This window comes from Bos taurus, chromosome 16 (assembly GCF_002263795.3).
Source record: "Bos taurus isolate L1 Dominette 01449 registration number 42190680 breed Hereford chromosome 16, ARS-UCD2.0, whole genome shotgun sequence".
In the NCBI taxonomy this organism is placed as follows: domain Eukaryota; kingdom Metazoa; phylum Chordata; class Mammalia; order Artiodactyla; family Bovidae; genus Bos; species Bos taurus.
This window is the reverse complement of record NC_037343.1, coordinates 23,487,441-23,510,209: the sequence shown is the minus strand read 5'-3', so window position 1 is coordinate 23,510,209 and position 22,769 is coordinate 23,487,441. Positions and strand designations below refer to the sequence as shown.

The 22,769-nt window shown below is 38.8% G+C and overlaps 1 protein-coding gene across 2 annotated transcripts in view; it reads left to right on the top strand.

Annotated features, from left to right (window-relative positions):
- EPRS1 (glutamyl-prolyl-tRNA synthetase 1) overlaps positions 1-22,769 on the top strand; it is a 64,648-nt gene that overhangs the window by 27,349 nt on the left and 14,530 nt on the right. For both annotated transcript variants that reach the window (XM_059875455.1, NM_001243320.1), the window contains 10 exon segments: positions 1,679-1,815; positions 2,811-3,018; positions 3,478-3,590; positions 4,928-5,045; positions 6,337-6,693; positions 14,783-15,016; positions 19,294-19,556; positions 21,501-21,552; positions 22,023-22,232; positions 22,671-22,743. In XM_059875455.1, coding sequence (XP_059731438.1) covers positions 1,679-1,815; positions 2,811-3,018; positions 3,478-3,590; positions 4,928-5,045; positions 6,337-6,693; positions 14,783-15,016; positions 19,294-19,556; positions 21,501-21,552; positions 22,023-22,232; positions 22,671-22,743 — 1,765 coding nt within the window.

Below are 22,769 nucleotides of genomic sequence, written 5' to 3'. Positions count from 1 at the left end.
CATTTGACCTAGTAGTATTGAATCAGAGCTGTGTCCAGAGTCTGTCACACAGCCATTGGCTTTGATTTTGAAAACATCAGTGAAGTGAAAATGATACCTATTTGTCTAAATTGTGACTATAAATCTTAAATACAAGTAGCAGACAGTTTGTCTTAGATAAGCCATGGTTGTTGTCTCACATGGTCATGACTGCTAGGTTGATAATCTTGAAGCAAAAATAGATACTTTTTTTCCAGTTTTGTGAGTTGTCTATAAATATCCTTGTTATATAATGAAGCTTATATCCGTGGACTAACTCAGTCGTGTACTAATCTACCTATAACTATGCTATGCTCAGAGACTAACTCACATACAAGAGAATGTACTTCATTGTTGCTGTTTAGTCGCTCAATTGTGTCCAGCTCTTTGGGATCTCGTGGACTGTGGCCCCCAGGCTCCTCTGTCCATGGGATTTCCCAGGCGAGCATACTGGAGTGGGTTGCCATTTCCTTCTCCAGGGGATATGCTTCATGAAGAGCTATAAATGTTCTGAGTTGTGGCTTTGTGATTGCCTTTCTCTGTATGACATTAGCTTCTTTTAATTTTGAAGACTTTGTTTAGTGATACGCCTAATAAGATTTGGGGAATGTGTGTCTCTCTGTGTGATTGATTTGGCTTTACCTTTGCCTTTTTTTTTATCTGATTGGTTCAACCAGGTGAATGGTGGTTCCTGATATGTCATATCGCCCACTACAGTTAGCTTAAATGTGAAGCCAACTTAATGTTTTAAAATCGAAACAGTGATAATAAAGCTTTTAAGGGTGCTTATTTGTTAAAATGGTAGTTATAGTCAGATAGCTTAGTTAATAGTTAAAGAATACGTAATAATAAAGAATAGGTAATAGTTAAGTAATTGATTAGGAAGCACTGATGACTGTACCACCCAGTTTGACCTGTGGAATTTTCATTTATCATTTTCCTCACAAAATGTTCTATATTTAGCCTGTCTGTATTCTGTTCTGAGCCCAGCATAGCATAAGTTGTTGCAGCATACTGATTTTCCTCAAGGACATTGGTTCATTCAATGAACAGTTATTAAATACTGGTTATTTAAGATTTATTCGAAGGATTTTCTTATACTTCTTGATTTTGCTCAAACAAGAATCTGAAATTTAACCAATGTAGCATTCTTTTTATTCTGCATGTCTCTTTTCTTCATATAATACATACTGAAATGGCAGAAAGTGTATCTTTCTTACATGTATACTGCTGTCCTTAAAATTTGTCTCTAAAACGTGAAACGTCTATTGTTTCTTGCTAGGATGACATCTGTTCCTATAGTGTTGTACAGCCACTGATGAGAAATGACTTTTATTTTCCCCTTTGCTGCAAAAGCAGTGAGATTTTGAGTCTAGCTGAGCAGATTCTGGTTGGAGGGACACAGAAAAGTACTGCTTCAGCCCTAAAAACAAAGAATGAGTGTTTTAGGCTGGAAGTAATCTTGGGGCAGACCACCTCATCTGACTCGATTACATTATTGTGCAGGCATCTGCCCCAGGGTCATTTAACTGGGAATCAGATTGATACAGAGGACTTCTGTTTGTGTGAAGAAATAAAATGAATGAATATAAATTTGCATATTGAGTTCAATAGTTGAATGTTTCAACCAACACGCTCTCTCTTTTTTTTTATCAATCAGAATCCTGATGTTGGCTTGAAGCCTGTGTGGTATAGTTCTAAGGTTTTCATCGAAGGGGCTGATGCAGAGACATTGTCAGAGGGTGAGATGGTTACATTTATAAACTGGGGCAACATCAACATTACTAAAATACACAAGTAAGAACTTTTTGTTTGTTTTCAGATAAATATGGGAGAGAAGTCTGTGATGTTTATTGATTTATTGAAAATTACCTAATTCAGACCCATTCATGATGCTGGCTATTAAATCTCCCCATGCATAGATGCTGCAGATTTTGGACACATTAAATTTTTTTCCCCATATATGTTTCAGTATATTTATAGAGTATCAGGGTATCTTTTGCTTGTGATGTTGGAAATGACTTCCGTGCTTAGTCACTCAGTCGTGTCCAGTTCTTTGCAACTCTGTAGACTGTAGCCCTCCAGGCTTCTCTGTCCATGGGGATTCCCCAGGCAAGAATACTGAAGTGGGTTATTATGCCCTCCTCCAGGGAGTCTTACCAACCCAGGGATCAAACCCAGGTCTCCTGAATTGCAGGCAGATTCTTTACCATCTGAGCCGCCAGGGAAGCCTGAAAATGACTACATGTAGATATAAAAAATAGTTCTACTATTTAGGGCCCCCCTTTTATTATTTAATTCTCAGTATACAATTGCATGATGGGAGAGATCCTTGGGACAGAATTTGTATTATAGCATTCTTTATCCTAAAATCTACTTTAAATTTATTTAGCTTGCCAGTTATTATAGTGGGACATAGTATGTTAAGATTAATTTAGTAGACTGAAATCTCAGTTGTCCCGTCATTACATATATTTCAAGTCATTGCTGAATGTTTTGAAAACAGTATTTTGGCTTTTTTAATGCTTACTTCATGTGACTTTAAGATTCCTAAACATGTTCATGTTCTTTATTAGATGTATGTGGGTTTGGCACATACTACTATCTTGATAGCAGGGGTTATATTTTATTCATCTCTTAACTAGTTTGTGTCTGGTACCTACCAGAAACTCAGAAAGTGATTGAAATTTTTCCAAAGAAAATTCCGTATTTACTATAGGCAGAGAACAAAATAATGCACTTTTGACAGTGAAGGTTTATTTTCTTAAACTACTTTTCAATCTTATTTTTAGAAGTGCAGAAGGCAAAATTGTGTCTCTCGATGCAAAATTGAATTTAGAGAACAAAGACTACAAGAAAACCACTAAGATCACTTGGCTTGCAGAGACCGAACATGCTCTTCCTGTCCCAGCCATCTGTGTCACTTACGAGCACTTGATCACGAAGCCCGTGCTGGGAAAAGATGAGGACTTTAAGCAGTATGTCAACAAAAACAGTAAGGTAGCCTCCTAAAAGAAACCCTCTTTCATCTCCCTCTGTGTTATATTTTCTTTAGAATTAAAAACAAAAAATGTTATTTATTTACTCTTGGCTGTCCTTGGTCTTCATTGCTCTGAGGGCTTTTCTCTAGTTGCAGTGCGTGTGAGTGGGGCTGCTCTGTAGTCGCGGTACGTGGGCTTCTCGTTGCGGTGGCTTCTCTTGTGGAGCATGGCCCTGGGGCACGCAGGCTTCAGTAGTTGTGGGACGTGGCCTCAGTAGTTGCGGCTCCCAGGCGCTAGACTCAGTAGCTGTGGTACATGGGCTTAGTTGCTCCAGGGCATGTGTAATCTTCTAGACCAAGAATTGCTCTTGTGTCTGCTGCATTGGCAGGCAGATTCTTATCCACTGTACCACCAGGAAAAAGCCCAGTGCTCTGATAATTTTAAGACAGTGTATTTTGGCCTAATATCATCTTTACAGCATGAAGAACTAATGCTGGGGGATCCCTGCCTTAAGGATTTGAAAAAAGGAGACATAATACAACTCCAGAGAAGAGGCTTCTTCATATGTGATCAACCTTATGAACCCGTTAGGTAAATAATGTAACCAGACATTTAAATGAAAATGCTTTAAGTTCTTAGAGTAAATAATATTTCAGAAGATGAAGTGCCACTAAAATAATGTACCTGACATTATTCCCTGTTCCTGTTTCATTTGTTACTCTGTATTTTTTTAGACTTTATTATAACAAGTGTTAACATTGAAATAGCATAATATTAACAACTTTTACTTCTAAAACTAAACCATCTTATAATACGTCTTCATGTGGTCCAAGTAAAAAGAAAAAATTTCAGTGTTATCTTTGGATTAAATTATAACTTAACTACCTTTTCTTTATTGTGTATTTTGATTAGGTATATTGTAAAATATAAATAGTGCAACAGGGCCCAGAGGAATGGGAGACTGGAAAGTGATAAAGAGTACAAAGTTTCTTTTTAGGGTGATGTAAATGTTTTAAAATTAGATAGTAGTGATGGTTGCACATATGTAGCCATTGAATTGTATATTTTCAAACAGTGGATTTTTTTGGTATGTGAATTATATCTTGGTAAGGCCATAATAATGGCAGCCCACTCCAGTATTCTTGCCTGGAGAATCCCATGGACAGAGGAGCCTAGTAGGCTACAGTCCATGGCGTCACTAAGAGTCAGACACAACTGAGCGACTTCACGTTCACTTTTCACTTTCATGCATTGGAGAAGGAAATGGCAACCCACTCCAGTGTTCTTGCCTGGAGAATCCCAGGGACAGAGGAGCCTGGCGGGCTGCTGTCTATGGGGTCACACAGAGTCGGACATGACTGAAGCGACTTAGCAGCAGCAGCAAGGCCAATTAAAATATACTGAAGAGATATATAGGATTCTATTGTTACCAAATTCTCTTATTTTTACTCTGTGGCCTTTACTATAAAATTTGAAATTTTTTTTTTTTTGCATGTGGATAGTCTTAGGGGTGGTAGATTCTGCTAATTACTGTACCCTTTAGAATTGAGAAATTCTAATAAAATAAATGTTTTATAGAAATTCTTCTGCTTATAAGCAGATTAGTTGTGGTATGTGTATGCATTTCCTTTAAATCAAGAGTGAGACATGAATATCCACTAATGCCATTTCTGGTGGCCAGTGTAGATATACCTTTGTCCTGGACTTATTTAGCAGGTTTATATCCATGAAAGTTCATAAATTGAAAGTTTATGATTAGCACTGTCAATTTTTATTTATATGTTTGTTTTTAAACTACTCTGAAGAAACTCGGATGTGAATAAGAGAAGGGACTTATACTTTGAAAAGCATTAACAGTGCCATTGAATTAATCCAGGAATTCACTTGCTGTTCAGATAAACTTTTTTGTTCCTTCATTTTCTTTTTAGTCCATATAGCTGCATAGAGGCCCCATGCATTCTGATATACATTCCTGATGGACATACGAAGGAAATGCCAACATCTGGGTCAAAGGAAAAGACCAAAGTGGAAACAACAAAGAATGAGGCAAGTAATTGACTTCTATGGATATGTGTCTAATCAGTGATCCTAGGATTTAGACTTTATTTCTTTTTCTTTGCTTTTAAATAAAGTCGTTAATATATATATAATATAAATATAGAAAAGTATGCAAATTATAAATGTTAACCTTTTAAAAAAGTAAAAGCCTTAAGTGTTAATAACTAATTCAGGGTTGCACTGCTAGTATGTTGGTACTGCTGCTGCTACTGCTAAGTCGCTTCAGTCGTGTCCGACTCTGTGCGACCCCATAGACGGCAGCCCACCAGGCTCCCCTGTCCCTGGGATTCTCCAGGCAAGAACACTGGAGTGGGTTGCCATTTCCTTCTCCAATGCATGAAAGTGAAAAGTGAAAGTGACGTCGCTCAGTCGTGTCCGACTCTTAGTGACCCCATGGACTGCAGCCCACCAGGCCTTTCCGTCCATGGGATTTTCCAGGCAAGAGTACTGGAGTGGGGTGCCATTGCCTTCTCCGATGTTGGTACTAGCAGTGGTTTATTCTCAGATTTGGTAGGTGAGTTATAATTTCTTGGGCTTCCCTGATACCTCAGTTGGTAAAGAATCCGCCTGCAATGCAGGAGACCCTGGTTTGATTCCTGGGTTGGGAAGATCTGCTGGAGAAGGGATGGGCTACCCACTCCAGTATTCTCAGGCTTCCCTTGTGGCTCAGCTGGTAAAGAATCCGCCTACAATGCGAGAGACTTGGGTTTGATCCCTGGGTTGGGAAGATCCCCTGGAGAAGGGAGTGGCTACCCACTCCAGTATTCTGGCCTGGAGAATTCATGGACTGTGTAGTCCACGGGGTCGCAAAGAGTCAGACGTGACTGAGTGACTTTCACTTTCACTTTCTCATTTCTTTAGTCTCCTAATGGTAAAGATTTAGGTTCAGGTTTTTACTATGATAAAAAACACTTTGTGAATATCTGTGTACCTCTACCTTTGTTTATTCCTGTTATTTTTTATTAGGATAATTTTTTTTGTTTGTTTTTTTAAGGAATGAGATTGTTCATTTGAACTTTAAGAAAAAAAGTTTTTTGACCGCATCATGTTGCTTGCAGGATCTAAGTACTGTGATCAGAGATTGCATTCAGGTCCCCTGTAGTGGAAGCACAGAGTCCTAACCATTAGACCACCAGGGAATTCCCTAAACAGTTTAAAGAGATTAGCATTTTAAAATTTTGTGTTTAGCTTAAAATATTATAAAATAGTTTTATAAAATTTTGTGTAAAGATATTTAATACAAATTAATAATTTTATTTTTGGTTTTCTGCATCTGTAGGCATCTACGCCTCTCAAGACAAGATCGGCTCCTTCTTTGAGTACTTGTGCCACGTCTGAGGATTCCTTGGTCCTTTACAACAGAGTCGCTGCCCAAGGGGACGTGGTTCGTGAATTAAAAGCCAAGAAAGCCACAAAGGAAGATATAGATGCAGCTGTAAAACAGCTTTTGGCTTTGAAGGCTGAATATAAGGAGAAAACTGGCCAGGAATATAAGCCTGGAAATCCTCCTGCTGCAGTAGGACAGAATATTTCTTCTAAATCATCATCAAATATTGTGGAAAGTAAATCTCTGTATGATGAAGTTGCTGCACAAGGAGAAGTGGTTCGTAAACTGAAAGCCGAGAAAGCCCCTAAGGTCAGTATCCTGGAAGGAGTTTAGACACATTGTTGGTAACCTTATGAGGTCCAGCAATCTGGCCAGTCCCATTTTCTCATAAGATGTATTGTCTATAGACTGTCTGATTCAGTACTTTGATGTAACAGTCAACGTTGACTGATGCATGCTTGTGCCAGGCTCTGGAAATATTGATGAGACACAGCTGACCGTCTAGAGGGGGAGCGGGGCTGAAGAAGAATCTTACACAGACTGTAATCCTGGGTGGTATATGTAAATTGCTCTCAGAAGTGTCTGTGGCTGTAAGTGGCAGGGAAGGAAGAAACAGAAAGAATATTGAAACCAGTCCTGAAGTAGAAGAAGCCCTTTAAGATGAATGACTTTCAGAGGAGGTACTCTTAAATCTAGGTCTGTGGTTCTCAAGCTTTATTGTGCATCAGAATTATTGGAGAGCTTGCTCAAACACAGGTTGCTGGGCTCCACCTCTTGAGTGTCAGCTCCAGTAAGTCCAGAGTGTGCAGAGGTTATGCATTTGTAAAAAGTTGTCCAGGTGATGTTGATGCTGCTGTCCTGGGACTGGATATAGAAGATAGCACAAGCAAAAGTTCAGGGTGCGTGCAGGGAATAAAGAAGTGTCTGTTGGTGACTATTTCAGATTTTTTTTAGGGGAGTCCTCAAGTGATACCACATTTTGACTGAAGTATACATTTCACTGGGCTTCCCTGGTGGCTTAGTAGTCAAGAATCCACCTGCTAATGCAGGAGACATGAATTCGATCCCTGGGTCAGGAAGATCCCCTGGAGAAGAAAATTGCAACCCATTCCAGTATTCTTGCCTGGGAAACCCCATGGACAAAGGAGCCTGGCAGGCTACAGTCAGGACTTGGAAAAGAATTGGACACCACTGAGTGACTAAACAACAGCAATACATTTCATTTCATTTCAATAATATCTTTAGGCAAAACATTTAGCCAAGTGGGTGGTAGCACTGATTTTGGAACAGGATTGCTTGCTCAAAATAAGAGACAAAAGGAATGGCATCTGTGATAGAAAAATCATGTTTAATAATCAGCATATGTAGTTTCTATACTCAGAAAGTAACGAGATATAAAATATCAAGTTAATAGTACTGTAACTGGATAAGCTACCAAAAATTGTAGAATCTGGGTTGTGGCATGAACATGGAGAGATGTGATGAACCACTGGGCCTGACTTACGTAACTGGAGATTTGTTCTAAAATGCTCCTGGGGATCTGTTGTCTCATCAGCGTCCTGGGCTTGGGTTGGAGAATGAGTGATTTGCGGTTGTAAATTCCTCACCTCATTAATGAGTTTTTCTGCCTCTGACTGGAGACCTTGTACCCTAAGAGTCTTGTCTGTGGACCTTTGCCTTCTGGTGAGGAGAGAAAATGCTTTGGGGAGATCTTGGGGCTTTGCTCCAACAGTTATTGTTGATATTTTCCTGTCTCTCTCACTGTGAAGTATGAGAAAGTTTTTAATTAGCCTGTTGAAGCTCTGCAGAGCTGTGATGCTCTAAAACAGCTTTGCTTCAAGGAGTGAAGGCTGATAGATGTATTGTTGGGGATATAAATCCTTTGTATTTCCTGTCTTGTGGTGAGGTTAGGAGCATTTTGTACTCTTTGTATATCTCATTTACTAAGCATGGTCCCCTTTCTAGATGTAATTTGAGGGGAAGGACTTTGATCTTTAAACTCCTTCATTCTTAGTAGAATACATTGATATCCTGGGCTGATTTTTAGTTAGTTGCTTGTATGTGGGGTAGTAACAACAGCAGCAAGTATATTGGGTTGGCCAAAAAGTTCATTCGAGGTGGTCCATACCATCCGAATGAACTTTTTGGCCAACTGAGTACTTAGAGTAGAACCAACTATGTCTCCCATCTTGTTGGGTTAATGGACTATATCCATTGAACAGCACTGTTATGAAAAGCCAACCTGTGGGTCAAAAAAGCACCTAATTTCTTTGGAAATTGGGGAGGTACTTTGACTACATATATTTTGATAATGGTAAGTGTGGTACTGCATCTTACTTCACTGTAGTTTGCATATTGAATGCCTACAGTGTACCCTGTTTCAAAATGTTACTTGTATATATTTTTTTCTCTAAATGCTGAAAGTAGTAAATTGCCCTTTTTCCTAGAGAACCAATTCAATTACTAGGAATGGAAATATTGTAGAGACTCCATCTGGCAAGGCGCACTCTGCACTGATGCTATTTTTGCATTTAATCCTCACAACAACCTTGTCCAATAATATTCAAATAATACTCCTTTTTTTTAATTTGTTGGTTTTAGTAGCCAATGAGAAACTGCTTCCTGCAGTGAACATAAAAGTAACTTTGTGAAGTTTGCGAAGCCTAGATTCCAAGTTACTTCCAGTTCAGTTCAGTCGCTCAGTCGTGTCCGACTCTTTGCGACCCCATGAATCACAGCACGCCAGGCCTCCCTGTCCATTACCAACTCCCAGAGTTCACCCAAACTCATGTCCATCGAGGTTGGTGATGCCATCCAGCCATCTCATCCTCTGTCGTCCCCTTCTCCTGTCCCCAATCCCTCTCAGCATCAGGGTCTTTTCCAGTGAGTCAACTCTTCACATGAGGTGGCCAAAGTATTGGAGTTTCAGCAGTTAGAGGCATTCTAAGCACCAGTGGAGGGTGGGAGTCATGGTTTCACTAGTTTGTTACTATTCATTAAGCAAGCCTATGCTGCTTTTACATTCGTGATTTGTCTAAGCCTCTTAAGCATCCATTTCCCACAGAAGTAGTTTTTTAACCATGTCATGTTGCCACTCAAGTAAGGAAAGTGGTTGGCTGCAGCTGAGGTTTTATAGTTACAGGTTTCCACGAGAGTTTCTTTCTCTGTTTCTCCCACCCCCTTTTCTGCTTCACGATCAGATTGGTGATTCTGTGTAAGAACCTTTAGGCATGAAGGCAGAATATTAGCATAATGCGGGCAAAGAATAAAAACCTTCACGTTCACCCTCAGCTCCCCTTCCAGTCCACCTTCTGCTCCTCTTGGCTCTTCCTCCTGCCCAGTAGGCTTCTGTGTTAAAGTGGTGGATCAGGCAGATAGCGTGTGAGGTGAAATTCAGAATACACCCAAGATTTCATAGCTCTGACTGCTGAGTTACTTTCATAGTGACCTTAACTTTTCAGATTTTACGTATTAACTTTTAAAAGTTTTAAAGCCGCAGGTCCAAAAAATAAAGTTTTGATTTTGAACAGATTTCTCTGGTCTGAAATCTGAGTGAAACGTTTTGAACATGAAATAATACCTCATGGAACAATTTGAACAAATCTTCTGGCCAACCCAATAGTTTTTGAAATGGGAGTCAGGAACTGGTAAATCAAAGTTTTTATGGAATACTTGTGACACTGGAGGACAGGGCTTGCCAAGCTGACCTACACCTGTGTTTTGTGAGCGAAATGTCATTGGAACACAACCACACTTACTAGTTTACGTATTTTGTCTATGGCTGTTTTTGTGCTGTAATTCCAGAGTTGAATAGTTGCAGCAGACTTGCAAAGCCTAAAATATTTATTGTCTGGCCCATGCCCTTTATTGCAAAAGTTCTCTGACCTATCCCGTAGAAGAGTTTTCAGAACATTTATAGTTGAGGATTTGTAAAATTAGAGTAATAAATGGCAGCAAAATCAGATGACTACTGCATTAAATATAAATAATAATTCACAGGACTTCTGTGGCAGTCCAGTGGTTAGAAGGCTTCACCTGCTAGTGCAGGCTGTGTGGGTTTGATCCCTGGTCAGAAAGCTAAGATTTCACATGCTCAGGGTCAAAAAACAGAGCATAAAGAACAAGCAAATTGTAACAGATTCAGTAAAGACCTAAAAAATGGTCCACATAAAAAAATTCTTAAAAATAATTCACAATTGTCTGGTCTTGTTAAACCTCGCCTATGTGATGTGGGTGATCGGAGAAGGCAGTGGCACCCCACTCCAGTACTCTGGCCTGGAAAATCCCATGGACGGAGGAACCTGGTAGGCTGCAGTCCATGGGGTCGCTAAGAGTCGGACACGACTGAGCGACGTCACTTTCACTTTTCACTTTCATGCATTGGAGAAGGAAATGGCAACCCACTCCAGTGTTCTTGCCTGGAGAATCCCAGGGACGGCGGAGCCTTGGTGGGCTGCCGTCTCTGGGGTCGCACAGAGTCGGACACGACTGAAGCGACTTAGCAGCAGCAGCAGCAGCATGTGGTGTGGGTGATGGTCACTTTTTACTTCTGGAGTTGTAGCATTTTGATTCACAGTACCTTGTATTTAAAAAGTATTTTTAAAACCTTTTTTCCCACTGATCATTGAGGTGCTAAGGCCATTTTGAAAGGTTCTATTCTTGCTAATTTTTGTTGTTGCTGTTCTTACTGTTTTAAAATTGGTTAACTTTTTATTAAAGTTGCCCACTTTTCCCATGGGGAAATGTTTCCATCAAGTGGTTGCTGCAAAAATAGTTTGTGTACTTCTCATGTGTTCCAACCAGCTGTGTTCTCATCCACTTTGTCCATTTTCAGTTATATTTTAATACCCTACTCTCAGGGTTGTTTTTACTTCCTCAAATTCCCATCTTAAACCTTTACTGAAGGTTTTTCGGTAGGCTGTTTTCTTTCTTATTTATTTGCCTCAGCAACTATTTATTGAAAACTTTTTTTGTCTGTTGGCACATTAAGTAAGTTTAGAACAGTCTTTGTCCATTAAAGACTTAAGATCTGTTAACAAGTGCTTATTACATTATGCTGTTGTATAGTCATGTACTGAGTAGTATCATCCAATTCTGCTTTGTAAATGTCTTTTAATGCAGAAAATTAAAATATTAAAAGAAATTATTTTTTTCTCATTCTGTGAGACATATTCAAGTAACAATCACAGATCTCTTTTAAAAAAGCAGTTTTTGTGATGCATTAGCAGGATTCAGTTCAGTTCAATTCATTTGCTCAGTCGTGTCCGACTCTTTGTGACCCTATGAATTGCAGCACACGCCAGGCCTCTCTGTCCATCACCAACTCCTGGAGTCCACCCAAACTCATGTCCATTGAGTCGATGATGCCATCCAACCATCTCATCCTCTGTCGTCCCCTTCTCCTCCTGCTCTCAATCTTTCCCAGCATCAGGGTCTTTTCATGAGTCAACTCTTGGCATCAGGTGGCCAAAGTACTAGAGTTTCAGCTTCAGCATCAGTCCTTCCAATGAACACCCAGGGCTGATCTCCTTTAGGATGGACTGGTTGGATCTCCTTGCAGTCCAAGGGACTCTCAAGAGTCTTCTCCAACACCACAGTTCAAAAGCATCAATTCTTCGGTGCCCAGCTTTTTTTATAGTCCAACTCTCACATCCATACATGACCACTGGAAAAACAAAGCCTTGATTAGATGGACCTTTGTTGGCAAAGTAATGTCTCTGCTTTTTAATATGCTGTCTAGGTTGGTCATAACTTGCCTTCCAAGGAGTAAGTGTCTTTTAATTTCATGGCTGCAGTCACCATCTGCAGTGATTTTGCAGCCCCCCAAAATACAGTCTCTCACTGTTTCCACTGTTTCCCCATCTATTTACCATGAAGTGATGGGACCAGATGCCATGATCTTAGTTTTCTGAATGTTGAGCTTTAAGCCAACTTTTCCACTCTCCTCTTTCACTTTCATCAAGATGCTCTTTAGTTCCTCTTCACTTTTCTGCGATAAGGGTGGTGTCATCTGCATATCTGAGGTTATTGATATTTCTCCTGGAAATCTTGATTCCAGCTTGTGTTTTTTCCAGCCCAGTGTTTCTCATGATGTACTCTGCATATAAGTTAAATAAGTAGGGTGACAGTATACAGCTTTGATGTACTCCTTTTCCTATTTGGAACCAGTCTGTTGTTCCATGTCCAGTTCTAACTGTTGCTTCCTGACCTGCATATAGGTTTCTCAAGAGGCAGGTCAGGTGGTTTGGTATTCCCATCTCTTTCAGAATTTTCCACAGTTTATTGTGATCCACACAGTCAAAGGCTTTGGCCTAGTCAATAAAGCAGAAATAGATGTTTTTCGGGAACTCTCTTGCTTTTTAGCAGGATTAAAATTACCTTTTAAATTTAGATCACTGTCTCATATTTTCTGTAATGTGATGGCATACTATAGTGCTTAAGATCAAGACTCTAGAACAGCAGTCCCCAACCTTTTTAGCACCAGGAACTGTTCATGGAAGACAGTTTTTCCATGGACTGGGGGGTGGGGGGATGGTTTCAAGATGATTCCAGCACATTACGTTTATTGTGCACTTTATTATTATTACATCAGTTCCACCTCAAATTATCAGGCGTTAGATTCTGGAGTTTGGGGATCCCTGTGTCTAGAGTAAACCCTAGATTAAAATTCTCACTCTACCACTTACTGTGTAACTTTGGGTATGGTCCCTAATCTTTCCAAACTTTTACTTTTTTTTTAAATGGATGAGGATTGTTTAGAAAATTAACTAAGATGGTCCATTAAAAGCGCTTAGCATCGTTATCTGGTACAGAGTAAATAGGCCATAAAATGATGGTGACTTGTTTTATGCTTCTAACTCTCTTTCTGTCAAGAATCTTTGGTTACCTTCTAAATCATCAGAAAAGACTGCATAGCAAGTAGTATGATTTCTCCCAGTTTTGAAAAATAATCTGAGTAGATTATTTAGATATCTAGAATATTCCATTTCCTAATTGGAGAGGTATATATAATTTGGTCTTTTAGAATATTTCATTCAGTAATGAAGTGGTTTGCCCATACTAATTTTCTCCTTTGCCACACAAGGGTTTTTTCCTTTGTGAAATGTGTGCCATCTGACTTCAAACTGTCATCAACACCTGCTTATAGTGTAAAATGAACTTCTTTCAGATAGGCGTCTTTTTGTAGAAATAGTTGCAGGGAAGTCCCTTAACTTTTTCTCTATGTTCTTTCATTTAGCTGATGAAAGATTCTTTTTTTCTCAATTCTGATATGTCTGATTAACTCTCTGTCTTTTTTCTTAGACAGATAGATTTTGCTTTGAAAACACTTTCAGTTCTAAAGACGGTATAAACAAGAGACAGGTCAGAAATACAAATCAGACAACCAGCTCTTTGCAGTTTCTCCTTTTACCCTCTTCTGTGATACCTGCTGCGGCACTCTAACAGGCAGGAAAATTGTATCATAAATAGCTGGACAAGGAAATGTCATTTGATATTTTGCTGATGCAAATTCTTTGAAGATATATGGGTTCTTCCTGTGTCTCTTTGACCCCATCTTAGCATTCTTTCTGTTTCTCTTGGGTTCTTCTTAGCTATTTGGAGCATTGTTAGAATTTAGCAGTAAAACTTGCATAAGCTAATTGGGAGGCACTTTTTCTGTTTTGATTCTTCGGCTTTCCAGTGGTAGAGTATACAGTATAAGTATGTAGTATAGTCTGTGGTTAGATGGTGTCTCTATTCAGGTGCAGTGTCCAGCTTGGCTTGCATTGATGTCCTCTGCTGAAGTCACAAGAATCTTCATTTTGGTTGAGTGTTTCATTCTTCTTCATCATAATTAAGTTGAAGTATCAGAGGTTGATATGTATATGAAGTGAATATCTAAAACCTCAACATACACTCTCATTTCATTGTAAATTTTTAAGAGTGATGTAGTTATTCTTTAGGTGAGCTCATAGTGTGGGTTTTTTCTAGTGGTATATTTTGTGTCTGTTTAATGGGCTGAAGAAAATAAGAATTTGTACAGGCAAATTCTGATTTTGTAAATTCTGACTCCACTATTTACAGTCCCAGGACTTGGAAGCTGACAGTTTGCTTGGATGTTCTCTACTTTGTCTGTTTACATATATGAAGTTAAACGTTACAGTAGTATATGTGTATGTACATTTATGCTTATTTTTATGATTTGTATATAGGTTTATGATACTTATATTTTTAACTTTTCTTTAGCTTTGATGTGTTACTTTAGGCTGATTATTTGACTCCTTTGTGCTTGCATTTCTTCATGATGATTATTTACAGGGATATTTTGGCAGTAATTAATGATTTTTAACATTAATTGAAATTTTCAGAAATTTCAGAAAGCATTAAATATTTGTCTTTTTTGCCCCTTTTCTCATAGGCTAAAGTAAATGAAGCTGTAGAATGCTTACTGTCCCTAAAAGCTCAGTATAAAGAAAAAACTGGGAAGGAGTATGTTCCTGGTCAGCCCCCATCATCTCAAAGTTCAGATTCAAGTCCACCCAGAAGCTCTGAGCCTAGTGGTCCAGAAACACCAGAAGCCAAACTACTTTTTGACAAAGTAGCTTCTCAAGGAGAAGTAGTTCGAAAACTTAAAGCTGAAAAAGCTTCTAAGGTTGGTGTGGTATTATTACGTTTGTGTGTTTTTGTTTTGTACACTACAGGCTACTTTCTTTGGAACGCTTTCTGCCCAAAAAACCTGGTTAACCTCTACTCTTAATGTCAGTTCTCAACTCTTTTATCTTGCCTTTTAGGGAATCGTTTGTTGATCCTTTTCCCACCAACTAGGGTTGACTGGACATGCTCATGGAACTCTGCTGTTCTCTGACAAAACACTTCAGTTTGGTTCAGTCACTCAGTTGTGTCCGACTCTTTGCGACCCCACTGACTGCAGCATGGCAGGCGTCCCTGTCCATCACTACCTCTCAGAGCCTACTCAAACTCTGTCCATTGCATCGGTGAAGCCATCCAACCGTCTCATCCTCTGTTGTCCCCTTCTTTTCCCACCTTCAATCTTTCCCAGCATCAGGGTCTTTTCCAGTGAGTTGGTTCTTTGCATCAGGTGGCCAAAGGAATGGAATTTTAGTACAAGGGACTAGCAAGAGTCTTCTCCAACACCATAGTTCAAAAGCATTCTTTGGCACTCAGCTTGCTTTATAATCCAACTCTCACATCCATACATACTACTGGAAAAACCGTAGCTTTGACTAGATGGACCTTTGTTGGTAAAGTACTGTCTCTGCTTTTTAATATGCTGTCTAGGTTCAGTTCAGTCGCTCAGTTGTGTGTGACTCTTTAAGACCCCATGGACTGCAGCACGTCAGGCCTCCCTGTCCATCACCAACTCCTGGAGTTTACCCAAATTCATGTCCATTGAGTCGGTGGTGCCATCCAACCATCTCATCCTCTGTTGTCCCCTTCTCCTCTTTGCCTTCAATCTTTCCCAGCATCAGGGTCTTTTCAAATGAGTCAGCTCTTCGCATCAGGTTGCCAAAGTATTGGAGTTTCAGCTTCAACATCAGTCCTTCCAATGAATACCCAGGACTGATCTCCTTTAGGATGGACTGGTTGGATCTCCTTGCAGTCCAAGGGACTCTCAAGAGTCTTCTCCAACACCACAGTTCAAAAGGATCAATTCTTCAGTGCTCAGTTTTCTTTATAGTCCAACTCTCACATCCATACGTGACCACAGGAAAAACCATAGCCTTGACTAAACGGACCTTTGTTGACAAAGTAATGTCTCTTCTTTTTAAAATGCCATCTAGGTTGGTCATAGCTTTTCTTCCAAGGAGCAAGCGTCTTTTAATTTCACGGCTACAGTCACCATTTGCAGTGATTTTAGAGCCCGAAAAGATAAAGTCTCTCACTGTTTCCCCATCTGTTTCCTATGAAGTGATGGGACCGGATGCCATGATCTTAGTTTTCTGAATGTTGAGCTTTAAGCCCACTTTCCCACTCTCCTCTTTCACTTTCATCAAGAGGCTCTTTAGTTCTTCACTTTCTGCGATAAGGGTGGTGGCATCTGCATATCTGAGGTTATTGATATTTCTCCCGGCAATCTTGATTCCAGCTTATGCTTCTTCCACTCCAGCGTTTCTCATGATGTACTGTGCATATAAGTTCAAAAAGCAGGGTGACAATATCCAGCCTTGATGTACTCCTTTCCCAATTTGGTACCAGTCTGTTGTTCCATGTCCAGTTCTAACTGTTGCTTCCTGACCTGTATACAGATTTCTCAGGAGGCAGGTGAGGTGGTTTGGTATTCCCATCTCTTGAAGAATTTTCCATAGTTTGTTTTGATCCACACAGTCAAAGGCTTTGTCATAGTCAATAAAGTAAAAGTAGAAAAAGTAGATGTTTTTCTGGAACTCTCTTGCTTTCTTGATGATCCAACGGATGTTGGCAATTTGATCTCTGATTCCTCTGCCTTTTCGAAATCCATCTTGAACATCTGGAAGTTCATGGTTCACATACTGTTGAAGCCTGGCTTGGAGAATTTTGAGCATTACTTTGCTAGCGTGTGAGATGAGTGCAGTTGTGCAGTAGTTTGAGCATTCTTTGGCATTATTTTTCTTTGGGATTGGAATGAAAACTGACCTCTTCCAGTCCCGTGGCCACTGCTGAGTTTTCCAAATTTGCTGGCATATTGAATGCAGCACTTCCACAGCATCATCTTTCAGGATTTGAAATAGCTCAACTGGAATTCCATCACCTCCACTAGCTTTGTTCAAAATGATGCTTCCTAAGGTCCACTTGACTTTGCATTCCAGGATGTCTGGCTCTAGGTAAGTGATCACAGCATCGTGGTTATCTGGGTTATGAAGATCTTTTTTGTATAGTTCTTCTGTGTATTCTTGCCACCTCTACTTAATATCTTCTGCTTCTGTTAGGTCCATACCAGTTTTGTCCTTTATTGTGCTCATCTTTGGATGAAATGTCCCCGTGGTATCTCTGATTTTCTTGGAGAGATCTCTAGTCGTTCCCATTCTGTTGTTTTCCTCTTTTTCTTTGCATTGATCGCTGAGGAAGCATTTCTTAATCTCTCCTTGCTTTTCTTTGGAACTCTGCATTCAGATGCTTATGTCTTTCCTTTTCTCCTTTGTCTTTAGCTTCTCTTCTTTTCTCAGCTATTTGTAAGGCCTCCTCAGACAACCATTTTGCCTTTTGGCATTTCTTTTTCTTGGGGATGGTCTTGATCACTGCCTCCTGTACAGTGTTGCGAAACTCTGTCCATAGTCTTCAGGCACTCTCTCAGATCTAATCCCTTGAATCTATTTGTCACTTCCACTGTATAATCATAAGGGATTTGATTTAGGTCATACCTGAATGATGTAGTGGTTTTCCCTCCTTTCTTCAGTTTAAGTCTGAATTTGGCTATAAGGAGTTCATGATCTGAGCCACAGTCAGTTCCTGGTCTTCCTTTTGCTGACTGTATAGAGTCTCTTCATCTTTGGCTGCAAAGAATATAATCAGTCTGATTTCTGTATTGACCATCTGGTGATGTCCATGTATAGAGTCTTCTCTTGTGTTGTTGGAAGAGGGTGTTTGCTATGACCAGCGCATTCTCTTGGCAAAAGTCTGTTAGCCCTTGACCTGCTTCATTTTGTTCCAAGGACAAATTTGCCTGTTATTCCGGGTAGCTCTTGACTTCCTACTTTTGCATTCCAGTCCCCTATAATGAAGAGGACATCTTTTTGGGGTGTTAGTTCTAGAAGGTCTTATAGGTCTTTGTAGAACTGTTCAACCTCAGCTTCTTTACTAGTCGTCTCATAGACTTGGATTTCTTTGATATTGATTGATTTGCCTTGGAAATGAACAGAGATCCTTGTGTCGTTTTTGAGATTGCATCCAAGTACTGCATTTTGGACTCTTTTGTTGATCATAATGGCTACTCCATTTCTTCTAAAGGATTCTTGCCCACAGTAGTAGATATAATTGTCATCTGAGTTAAATTCACCCATTCCAGTCCATTTTAGTTCACTGATTCCTAAAATGTCAGTGTTCACTCTTCCCATCTCCTGTTTGACCACTTCCGATTTGCCTTGATTTATGGACCTAATATTCCAGGTTCCAATGGAGTATTGGACTTTACTTTCATCACCCGTCACATCCACAACTTAAACACACTATATTTTAATTATTGTCTCTCTTGGCTGTAAGAATAGAGGCCTGTGTCTATCAGTGCCTGGCATAGTGGAGACCCTTGATGCGTACTCTTTGTGTGACTCATGCCCCTAAAGCTCTGTCAGTCTCAAATGGCAGCTTTTACTTTGAACTTTTGGGGTAGTTTGCGCTTGTCGTATTATACCATAGGAGGAGGATTTTTTGGTACAAATTCACATGAGTGGAAAGCAATCATTACAGGTTTTGAAGTTTAACCAGTAATATAGAAGCTTGATTACTGTCATTTTTATAATTGTGAAATGTTCAACTTCTGTCCTGTAAAGACTCATATTAAATTGCAGAATACATGTTATATCTAGTGCTTTCCAGTAGAACTTTCTGAAATGATAGAAATGTCTTCTAACTGTTCTGTCCAGTACCGTAGTCACTAGCCTCTGGAACCGTTGAGCAGTTGAAATGGGGCTGTTGTGACTGAGGAATTGAATTTTAAGTTTTATTTAATTTAAATTTAAGTAGCTGCATGTGGTTAGTGACTGTTCTTTAAACAGAGCAATTATAGTACAATTTTTTAGTAACTTTTCCAGTTCTGTCTCTACTTACCATGTTCTCTTATTCATTTCAATAGTTAGTATATTTAACATATACTGACCGCTAGCCCGTACCCCTCTGCCTTTGTGTTTTCAGATCTGCTTGTAAAACACTGGACATCGGTGCTTAGTTAGTGATTGGAATTAAATGCTCTCTTCTCTTTTTCCTCTTCTGTTAAAGGATCAAGTAGATACAGCCGTACAAGAACTCCTTCAGCTGAAAGCACAGTACAAGTCTCTGGCGGGAGTAGACTATAAGCCTGTCTCTGCCACTGGGGCTGAGGAGAAAGATAAGAAAAAGAAAGAAAAAGAAAATAAATCTGAAAAGCAGAATAAGCCTCAGAAGCAAAATGACAGCCAAAAGAAAGATTCCTTTAAAACCCAAGGAAGTGGGCTGTCACCAAATGGAGCAGGGGAAGGACAAGGGCCTAAGAAGCAGACCAGGTAATAAAATGGAAACTTCAGTTGAAGTGAAACAAAGTTTTAGATGAATTCAACTTTTAATTATTGAAAAAAAACTTCTTTTTGGTTAGTTTGACTATCACATTAAATTGGAGAATGCTAAATGTATAATGTCAGCAGATCGCTTCTGTTCATTTTCTGTCCTCCACTGTCTCAAGGGCCTAAGAATATGTTACCTAAATGGTAACACATTCATTTGCTTGGTTCAAGAATCTTAGAATATAAAAAGTTCAGCGAGGTCTCACTCCTATGCTTGTTTCCCATTTTCCCAGTTCCTCCTACCACCGTAATGAACTGGTCACCACTGTTACTGTTCTTCTCTATCCATCAAGAGATTTTCATTTGCTTACACAAGTAAAAACAAATACATATATATATGTATGTATTTTGGGAAAAGACCCTGATGCTGGGAAGGATTGAAGGCAAAAGGAGAAGGGCGACAGATGAGATGGTTGGGTAATGTCACTGACTCAATGAATATGAGTTTGAGCAAGCTCCGGGAGACAGTGGAGGACAGGGAAGCCCAGTCGGTATACTGTGGTCTACGGAATTGCAGAGTTGGCTATCCGCAACTTAGTGACTGAACAGCAAAAATGTTATTTTTTTCTCTTTTTCCTCCCTTTAACACAATTGTTAACCTAACTATACATATTGTTTTGTACTTTAGCAGATTTTTCAAATGAAAATCTTTTGTGAGGACTAAATGAGAACTTCATTTGAAATAGGTTTTTTAAATGGTTGGTTAAATATGAAACAAACGTGGTTTAAAGATGACACCCGCTGTGGAATAGACAGTGTTATGATATTTCCAATCCATGTGAACAATAAGATTTCTCCATTATCCCCATCCCAAAATTAGTGTGAACTCTATGTGAGGTTTTCTCGAAGCTAAACTTAAGCTAAGCTGATGTTAGCAGCTACTACTTAGAGATACTTTGGTGTTAAGATTTTTTTAGCTGAATTTCAAATCTTGCCTCTCATCTCTCATGGCATACACAGAAGGTCTCCTTAAACAAGAGAATACAACTGTGACTTTTCTTGCGCATCGACTGGGTGATTAGAATTATAGAATAGTAGAGGTGAGAACAGAACATTTTACCTTTTACCTTCTGACTGCTTGTGAGAGGGCCAGACTTCACGTAGACATTTTGCTGAGATGTGTCAAAGTGAGAAATGGACAATTCAAATGTAAATACATTCAGCTTTTAAGCCAATAAACTAAAAAGATGGACCTTTTATAAGACATAACTATTGGGTAGACTTTCTGTGTGAATTTTTAAGACTGCAGTTTGCTGAATAATTGTCAGTGTTTCAATAAAAAGATTATTGCCTAGAATAGTTTTTTATTGTAGACCTAATTTATTTTGGAAGCATCTATTTCTGTGACTTTTATTGACTGAAGTTAAAAACTTTAGAACATGTAAGGATATATATGCACACACACATATACACATTTATGTATTGACATATGTATATACATATACCCATTGTTTTTTACTATTTACAGGTGCTTACAGTGAGACACTGATGTTACTCTAATTTATCTGGATTGAGATTGGCAGAAACTTCTTTTTATTTTTTAGTGAGAATAAATTCTGTCTTTACTACAAATTAGTAGTAATTTATAAAGAACTTACAAGGTAACTTATAAAGAACTTTGTAAAAGGAACGTCTGCATTAAAATCATAGCTTTTGGTTAGGCTTAGCTTTCCTAATTTTTGTGGACAGTATCACACTACCCTTTAAGAAATGACTTAACTACTTTCTAGGATAAAAATATAGGGATGAATACAGAAGAGATACAAACAGAGAAATAACTCATACTGAAGAAAAACAAGCCATTTTGAAGTTTCGGGGTTTATTTCTATTGAGCCTCAAAGCAGTTGCTGGATGAAGAGATTTATATTTTATTTTTTATATCTACAGGTTGGGTCTTGAGGCCAGAAAAGAAGACAGTCTTGCAGATTGGTATTCTCAAGTGAGTATGGGCTCAGTTGATTTCTTCTTTTAAATTTCTCAAAGGCTACTTACAATTAGATTCTAAAATCCAGATACAGAGTAATAATGTATAATGCCTTTAGTAATCCATAGTATAGTCATGTAGCGTGTCAGTTTTCAAAGCGTGCCCACAGAAAGTATTGAACCGAGAAGTAGATCTATGAGATAGTCATTATTTTATTTTTGTTTTGTTTTTTGGTGAGGTGAAAGTCTTAGTCCAAAGTAACAAAACAGTAAAACAGCGGAAGCAAGTTAGAATGCAAGTCTTATGACCTTAGAGCACTCTTGTTTCTTAGAAGGATCTAGAAAGATCCATCTTACATGCACATTAAGAGGATTTACCAGCAAGGAAAGCCTCCAGACTTAAAGCTTGACTGTCATGCTCTCGGCACTTACACTGTAATTTTGGTTCAATTTAGGCTTCATAGAATGTATTTTTCTTTTAAAAAGGTCATCACAAAGTCAGAAATGATTGAATACTATGATGTAAGTGGCTGCTATATCCTTCGTCCCTGGGCATATTCCATTTGGGAATCCATCAAGGACTTTTTTGATGCTGAGATCAAGAAACTCGGTGTTGAAAACTGCTATTTCCCCATGTTTGTGTCTCAAGGTGCATTAGAGAAAGAGAAGACTCATATTGCTGACTTTGCTCCTGAGGTAAATTAGCCTGCTTTATCTATTTTTGCAGTTTTCTTTTATAAAGTCAGAAGTATATTTTCAATTCACACTTGAATAGTAATTTAAAAGACAGGTTACAGCAGTCAACTTAGAGAAATGTAAAGCCATTTAAAAAAATTATATTTCTTTCATCAGTGTAAATCATGATTCTTTTTGTTACATTAATTAACTGGCTTTTACCTTTTAGTAAAAATTATAAATACAGTATAAATTATAATTTATAAATTATAACATGATTTTATATTATAAAATAAAAATTATAAAGACAGTAAATACTTTTTCTCATGGTGAACAGTAGTGGTTATTTTAACTTGCTTAATTGATATAGCAAAACTTGAAATAAAATTTGCCTACATCTGTGTTCTTTCTCTAAAGTGCTGTTTTAAAAATGTATGAAAAATGATTTTATGTTGCTAGGTTGCTTGGGTGACAAGATCTGGCAAAACAGAGTTGGCAGAACCAATTGCCATTCGTCCTACCAGTGAAACAGGTGAGGGTGGGCGTTGGAACGCAGGA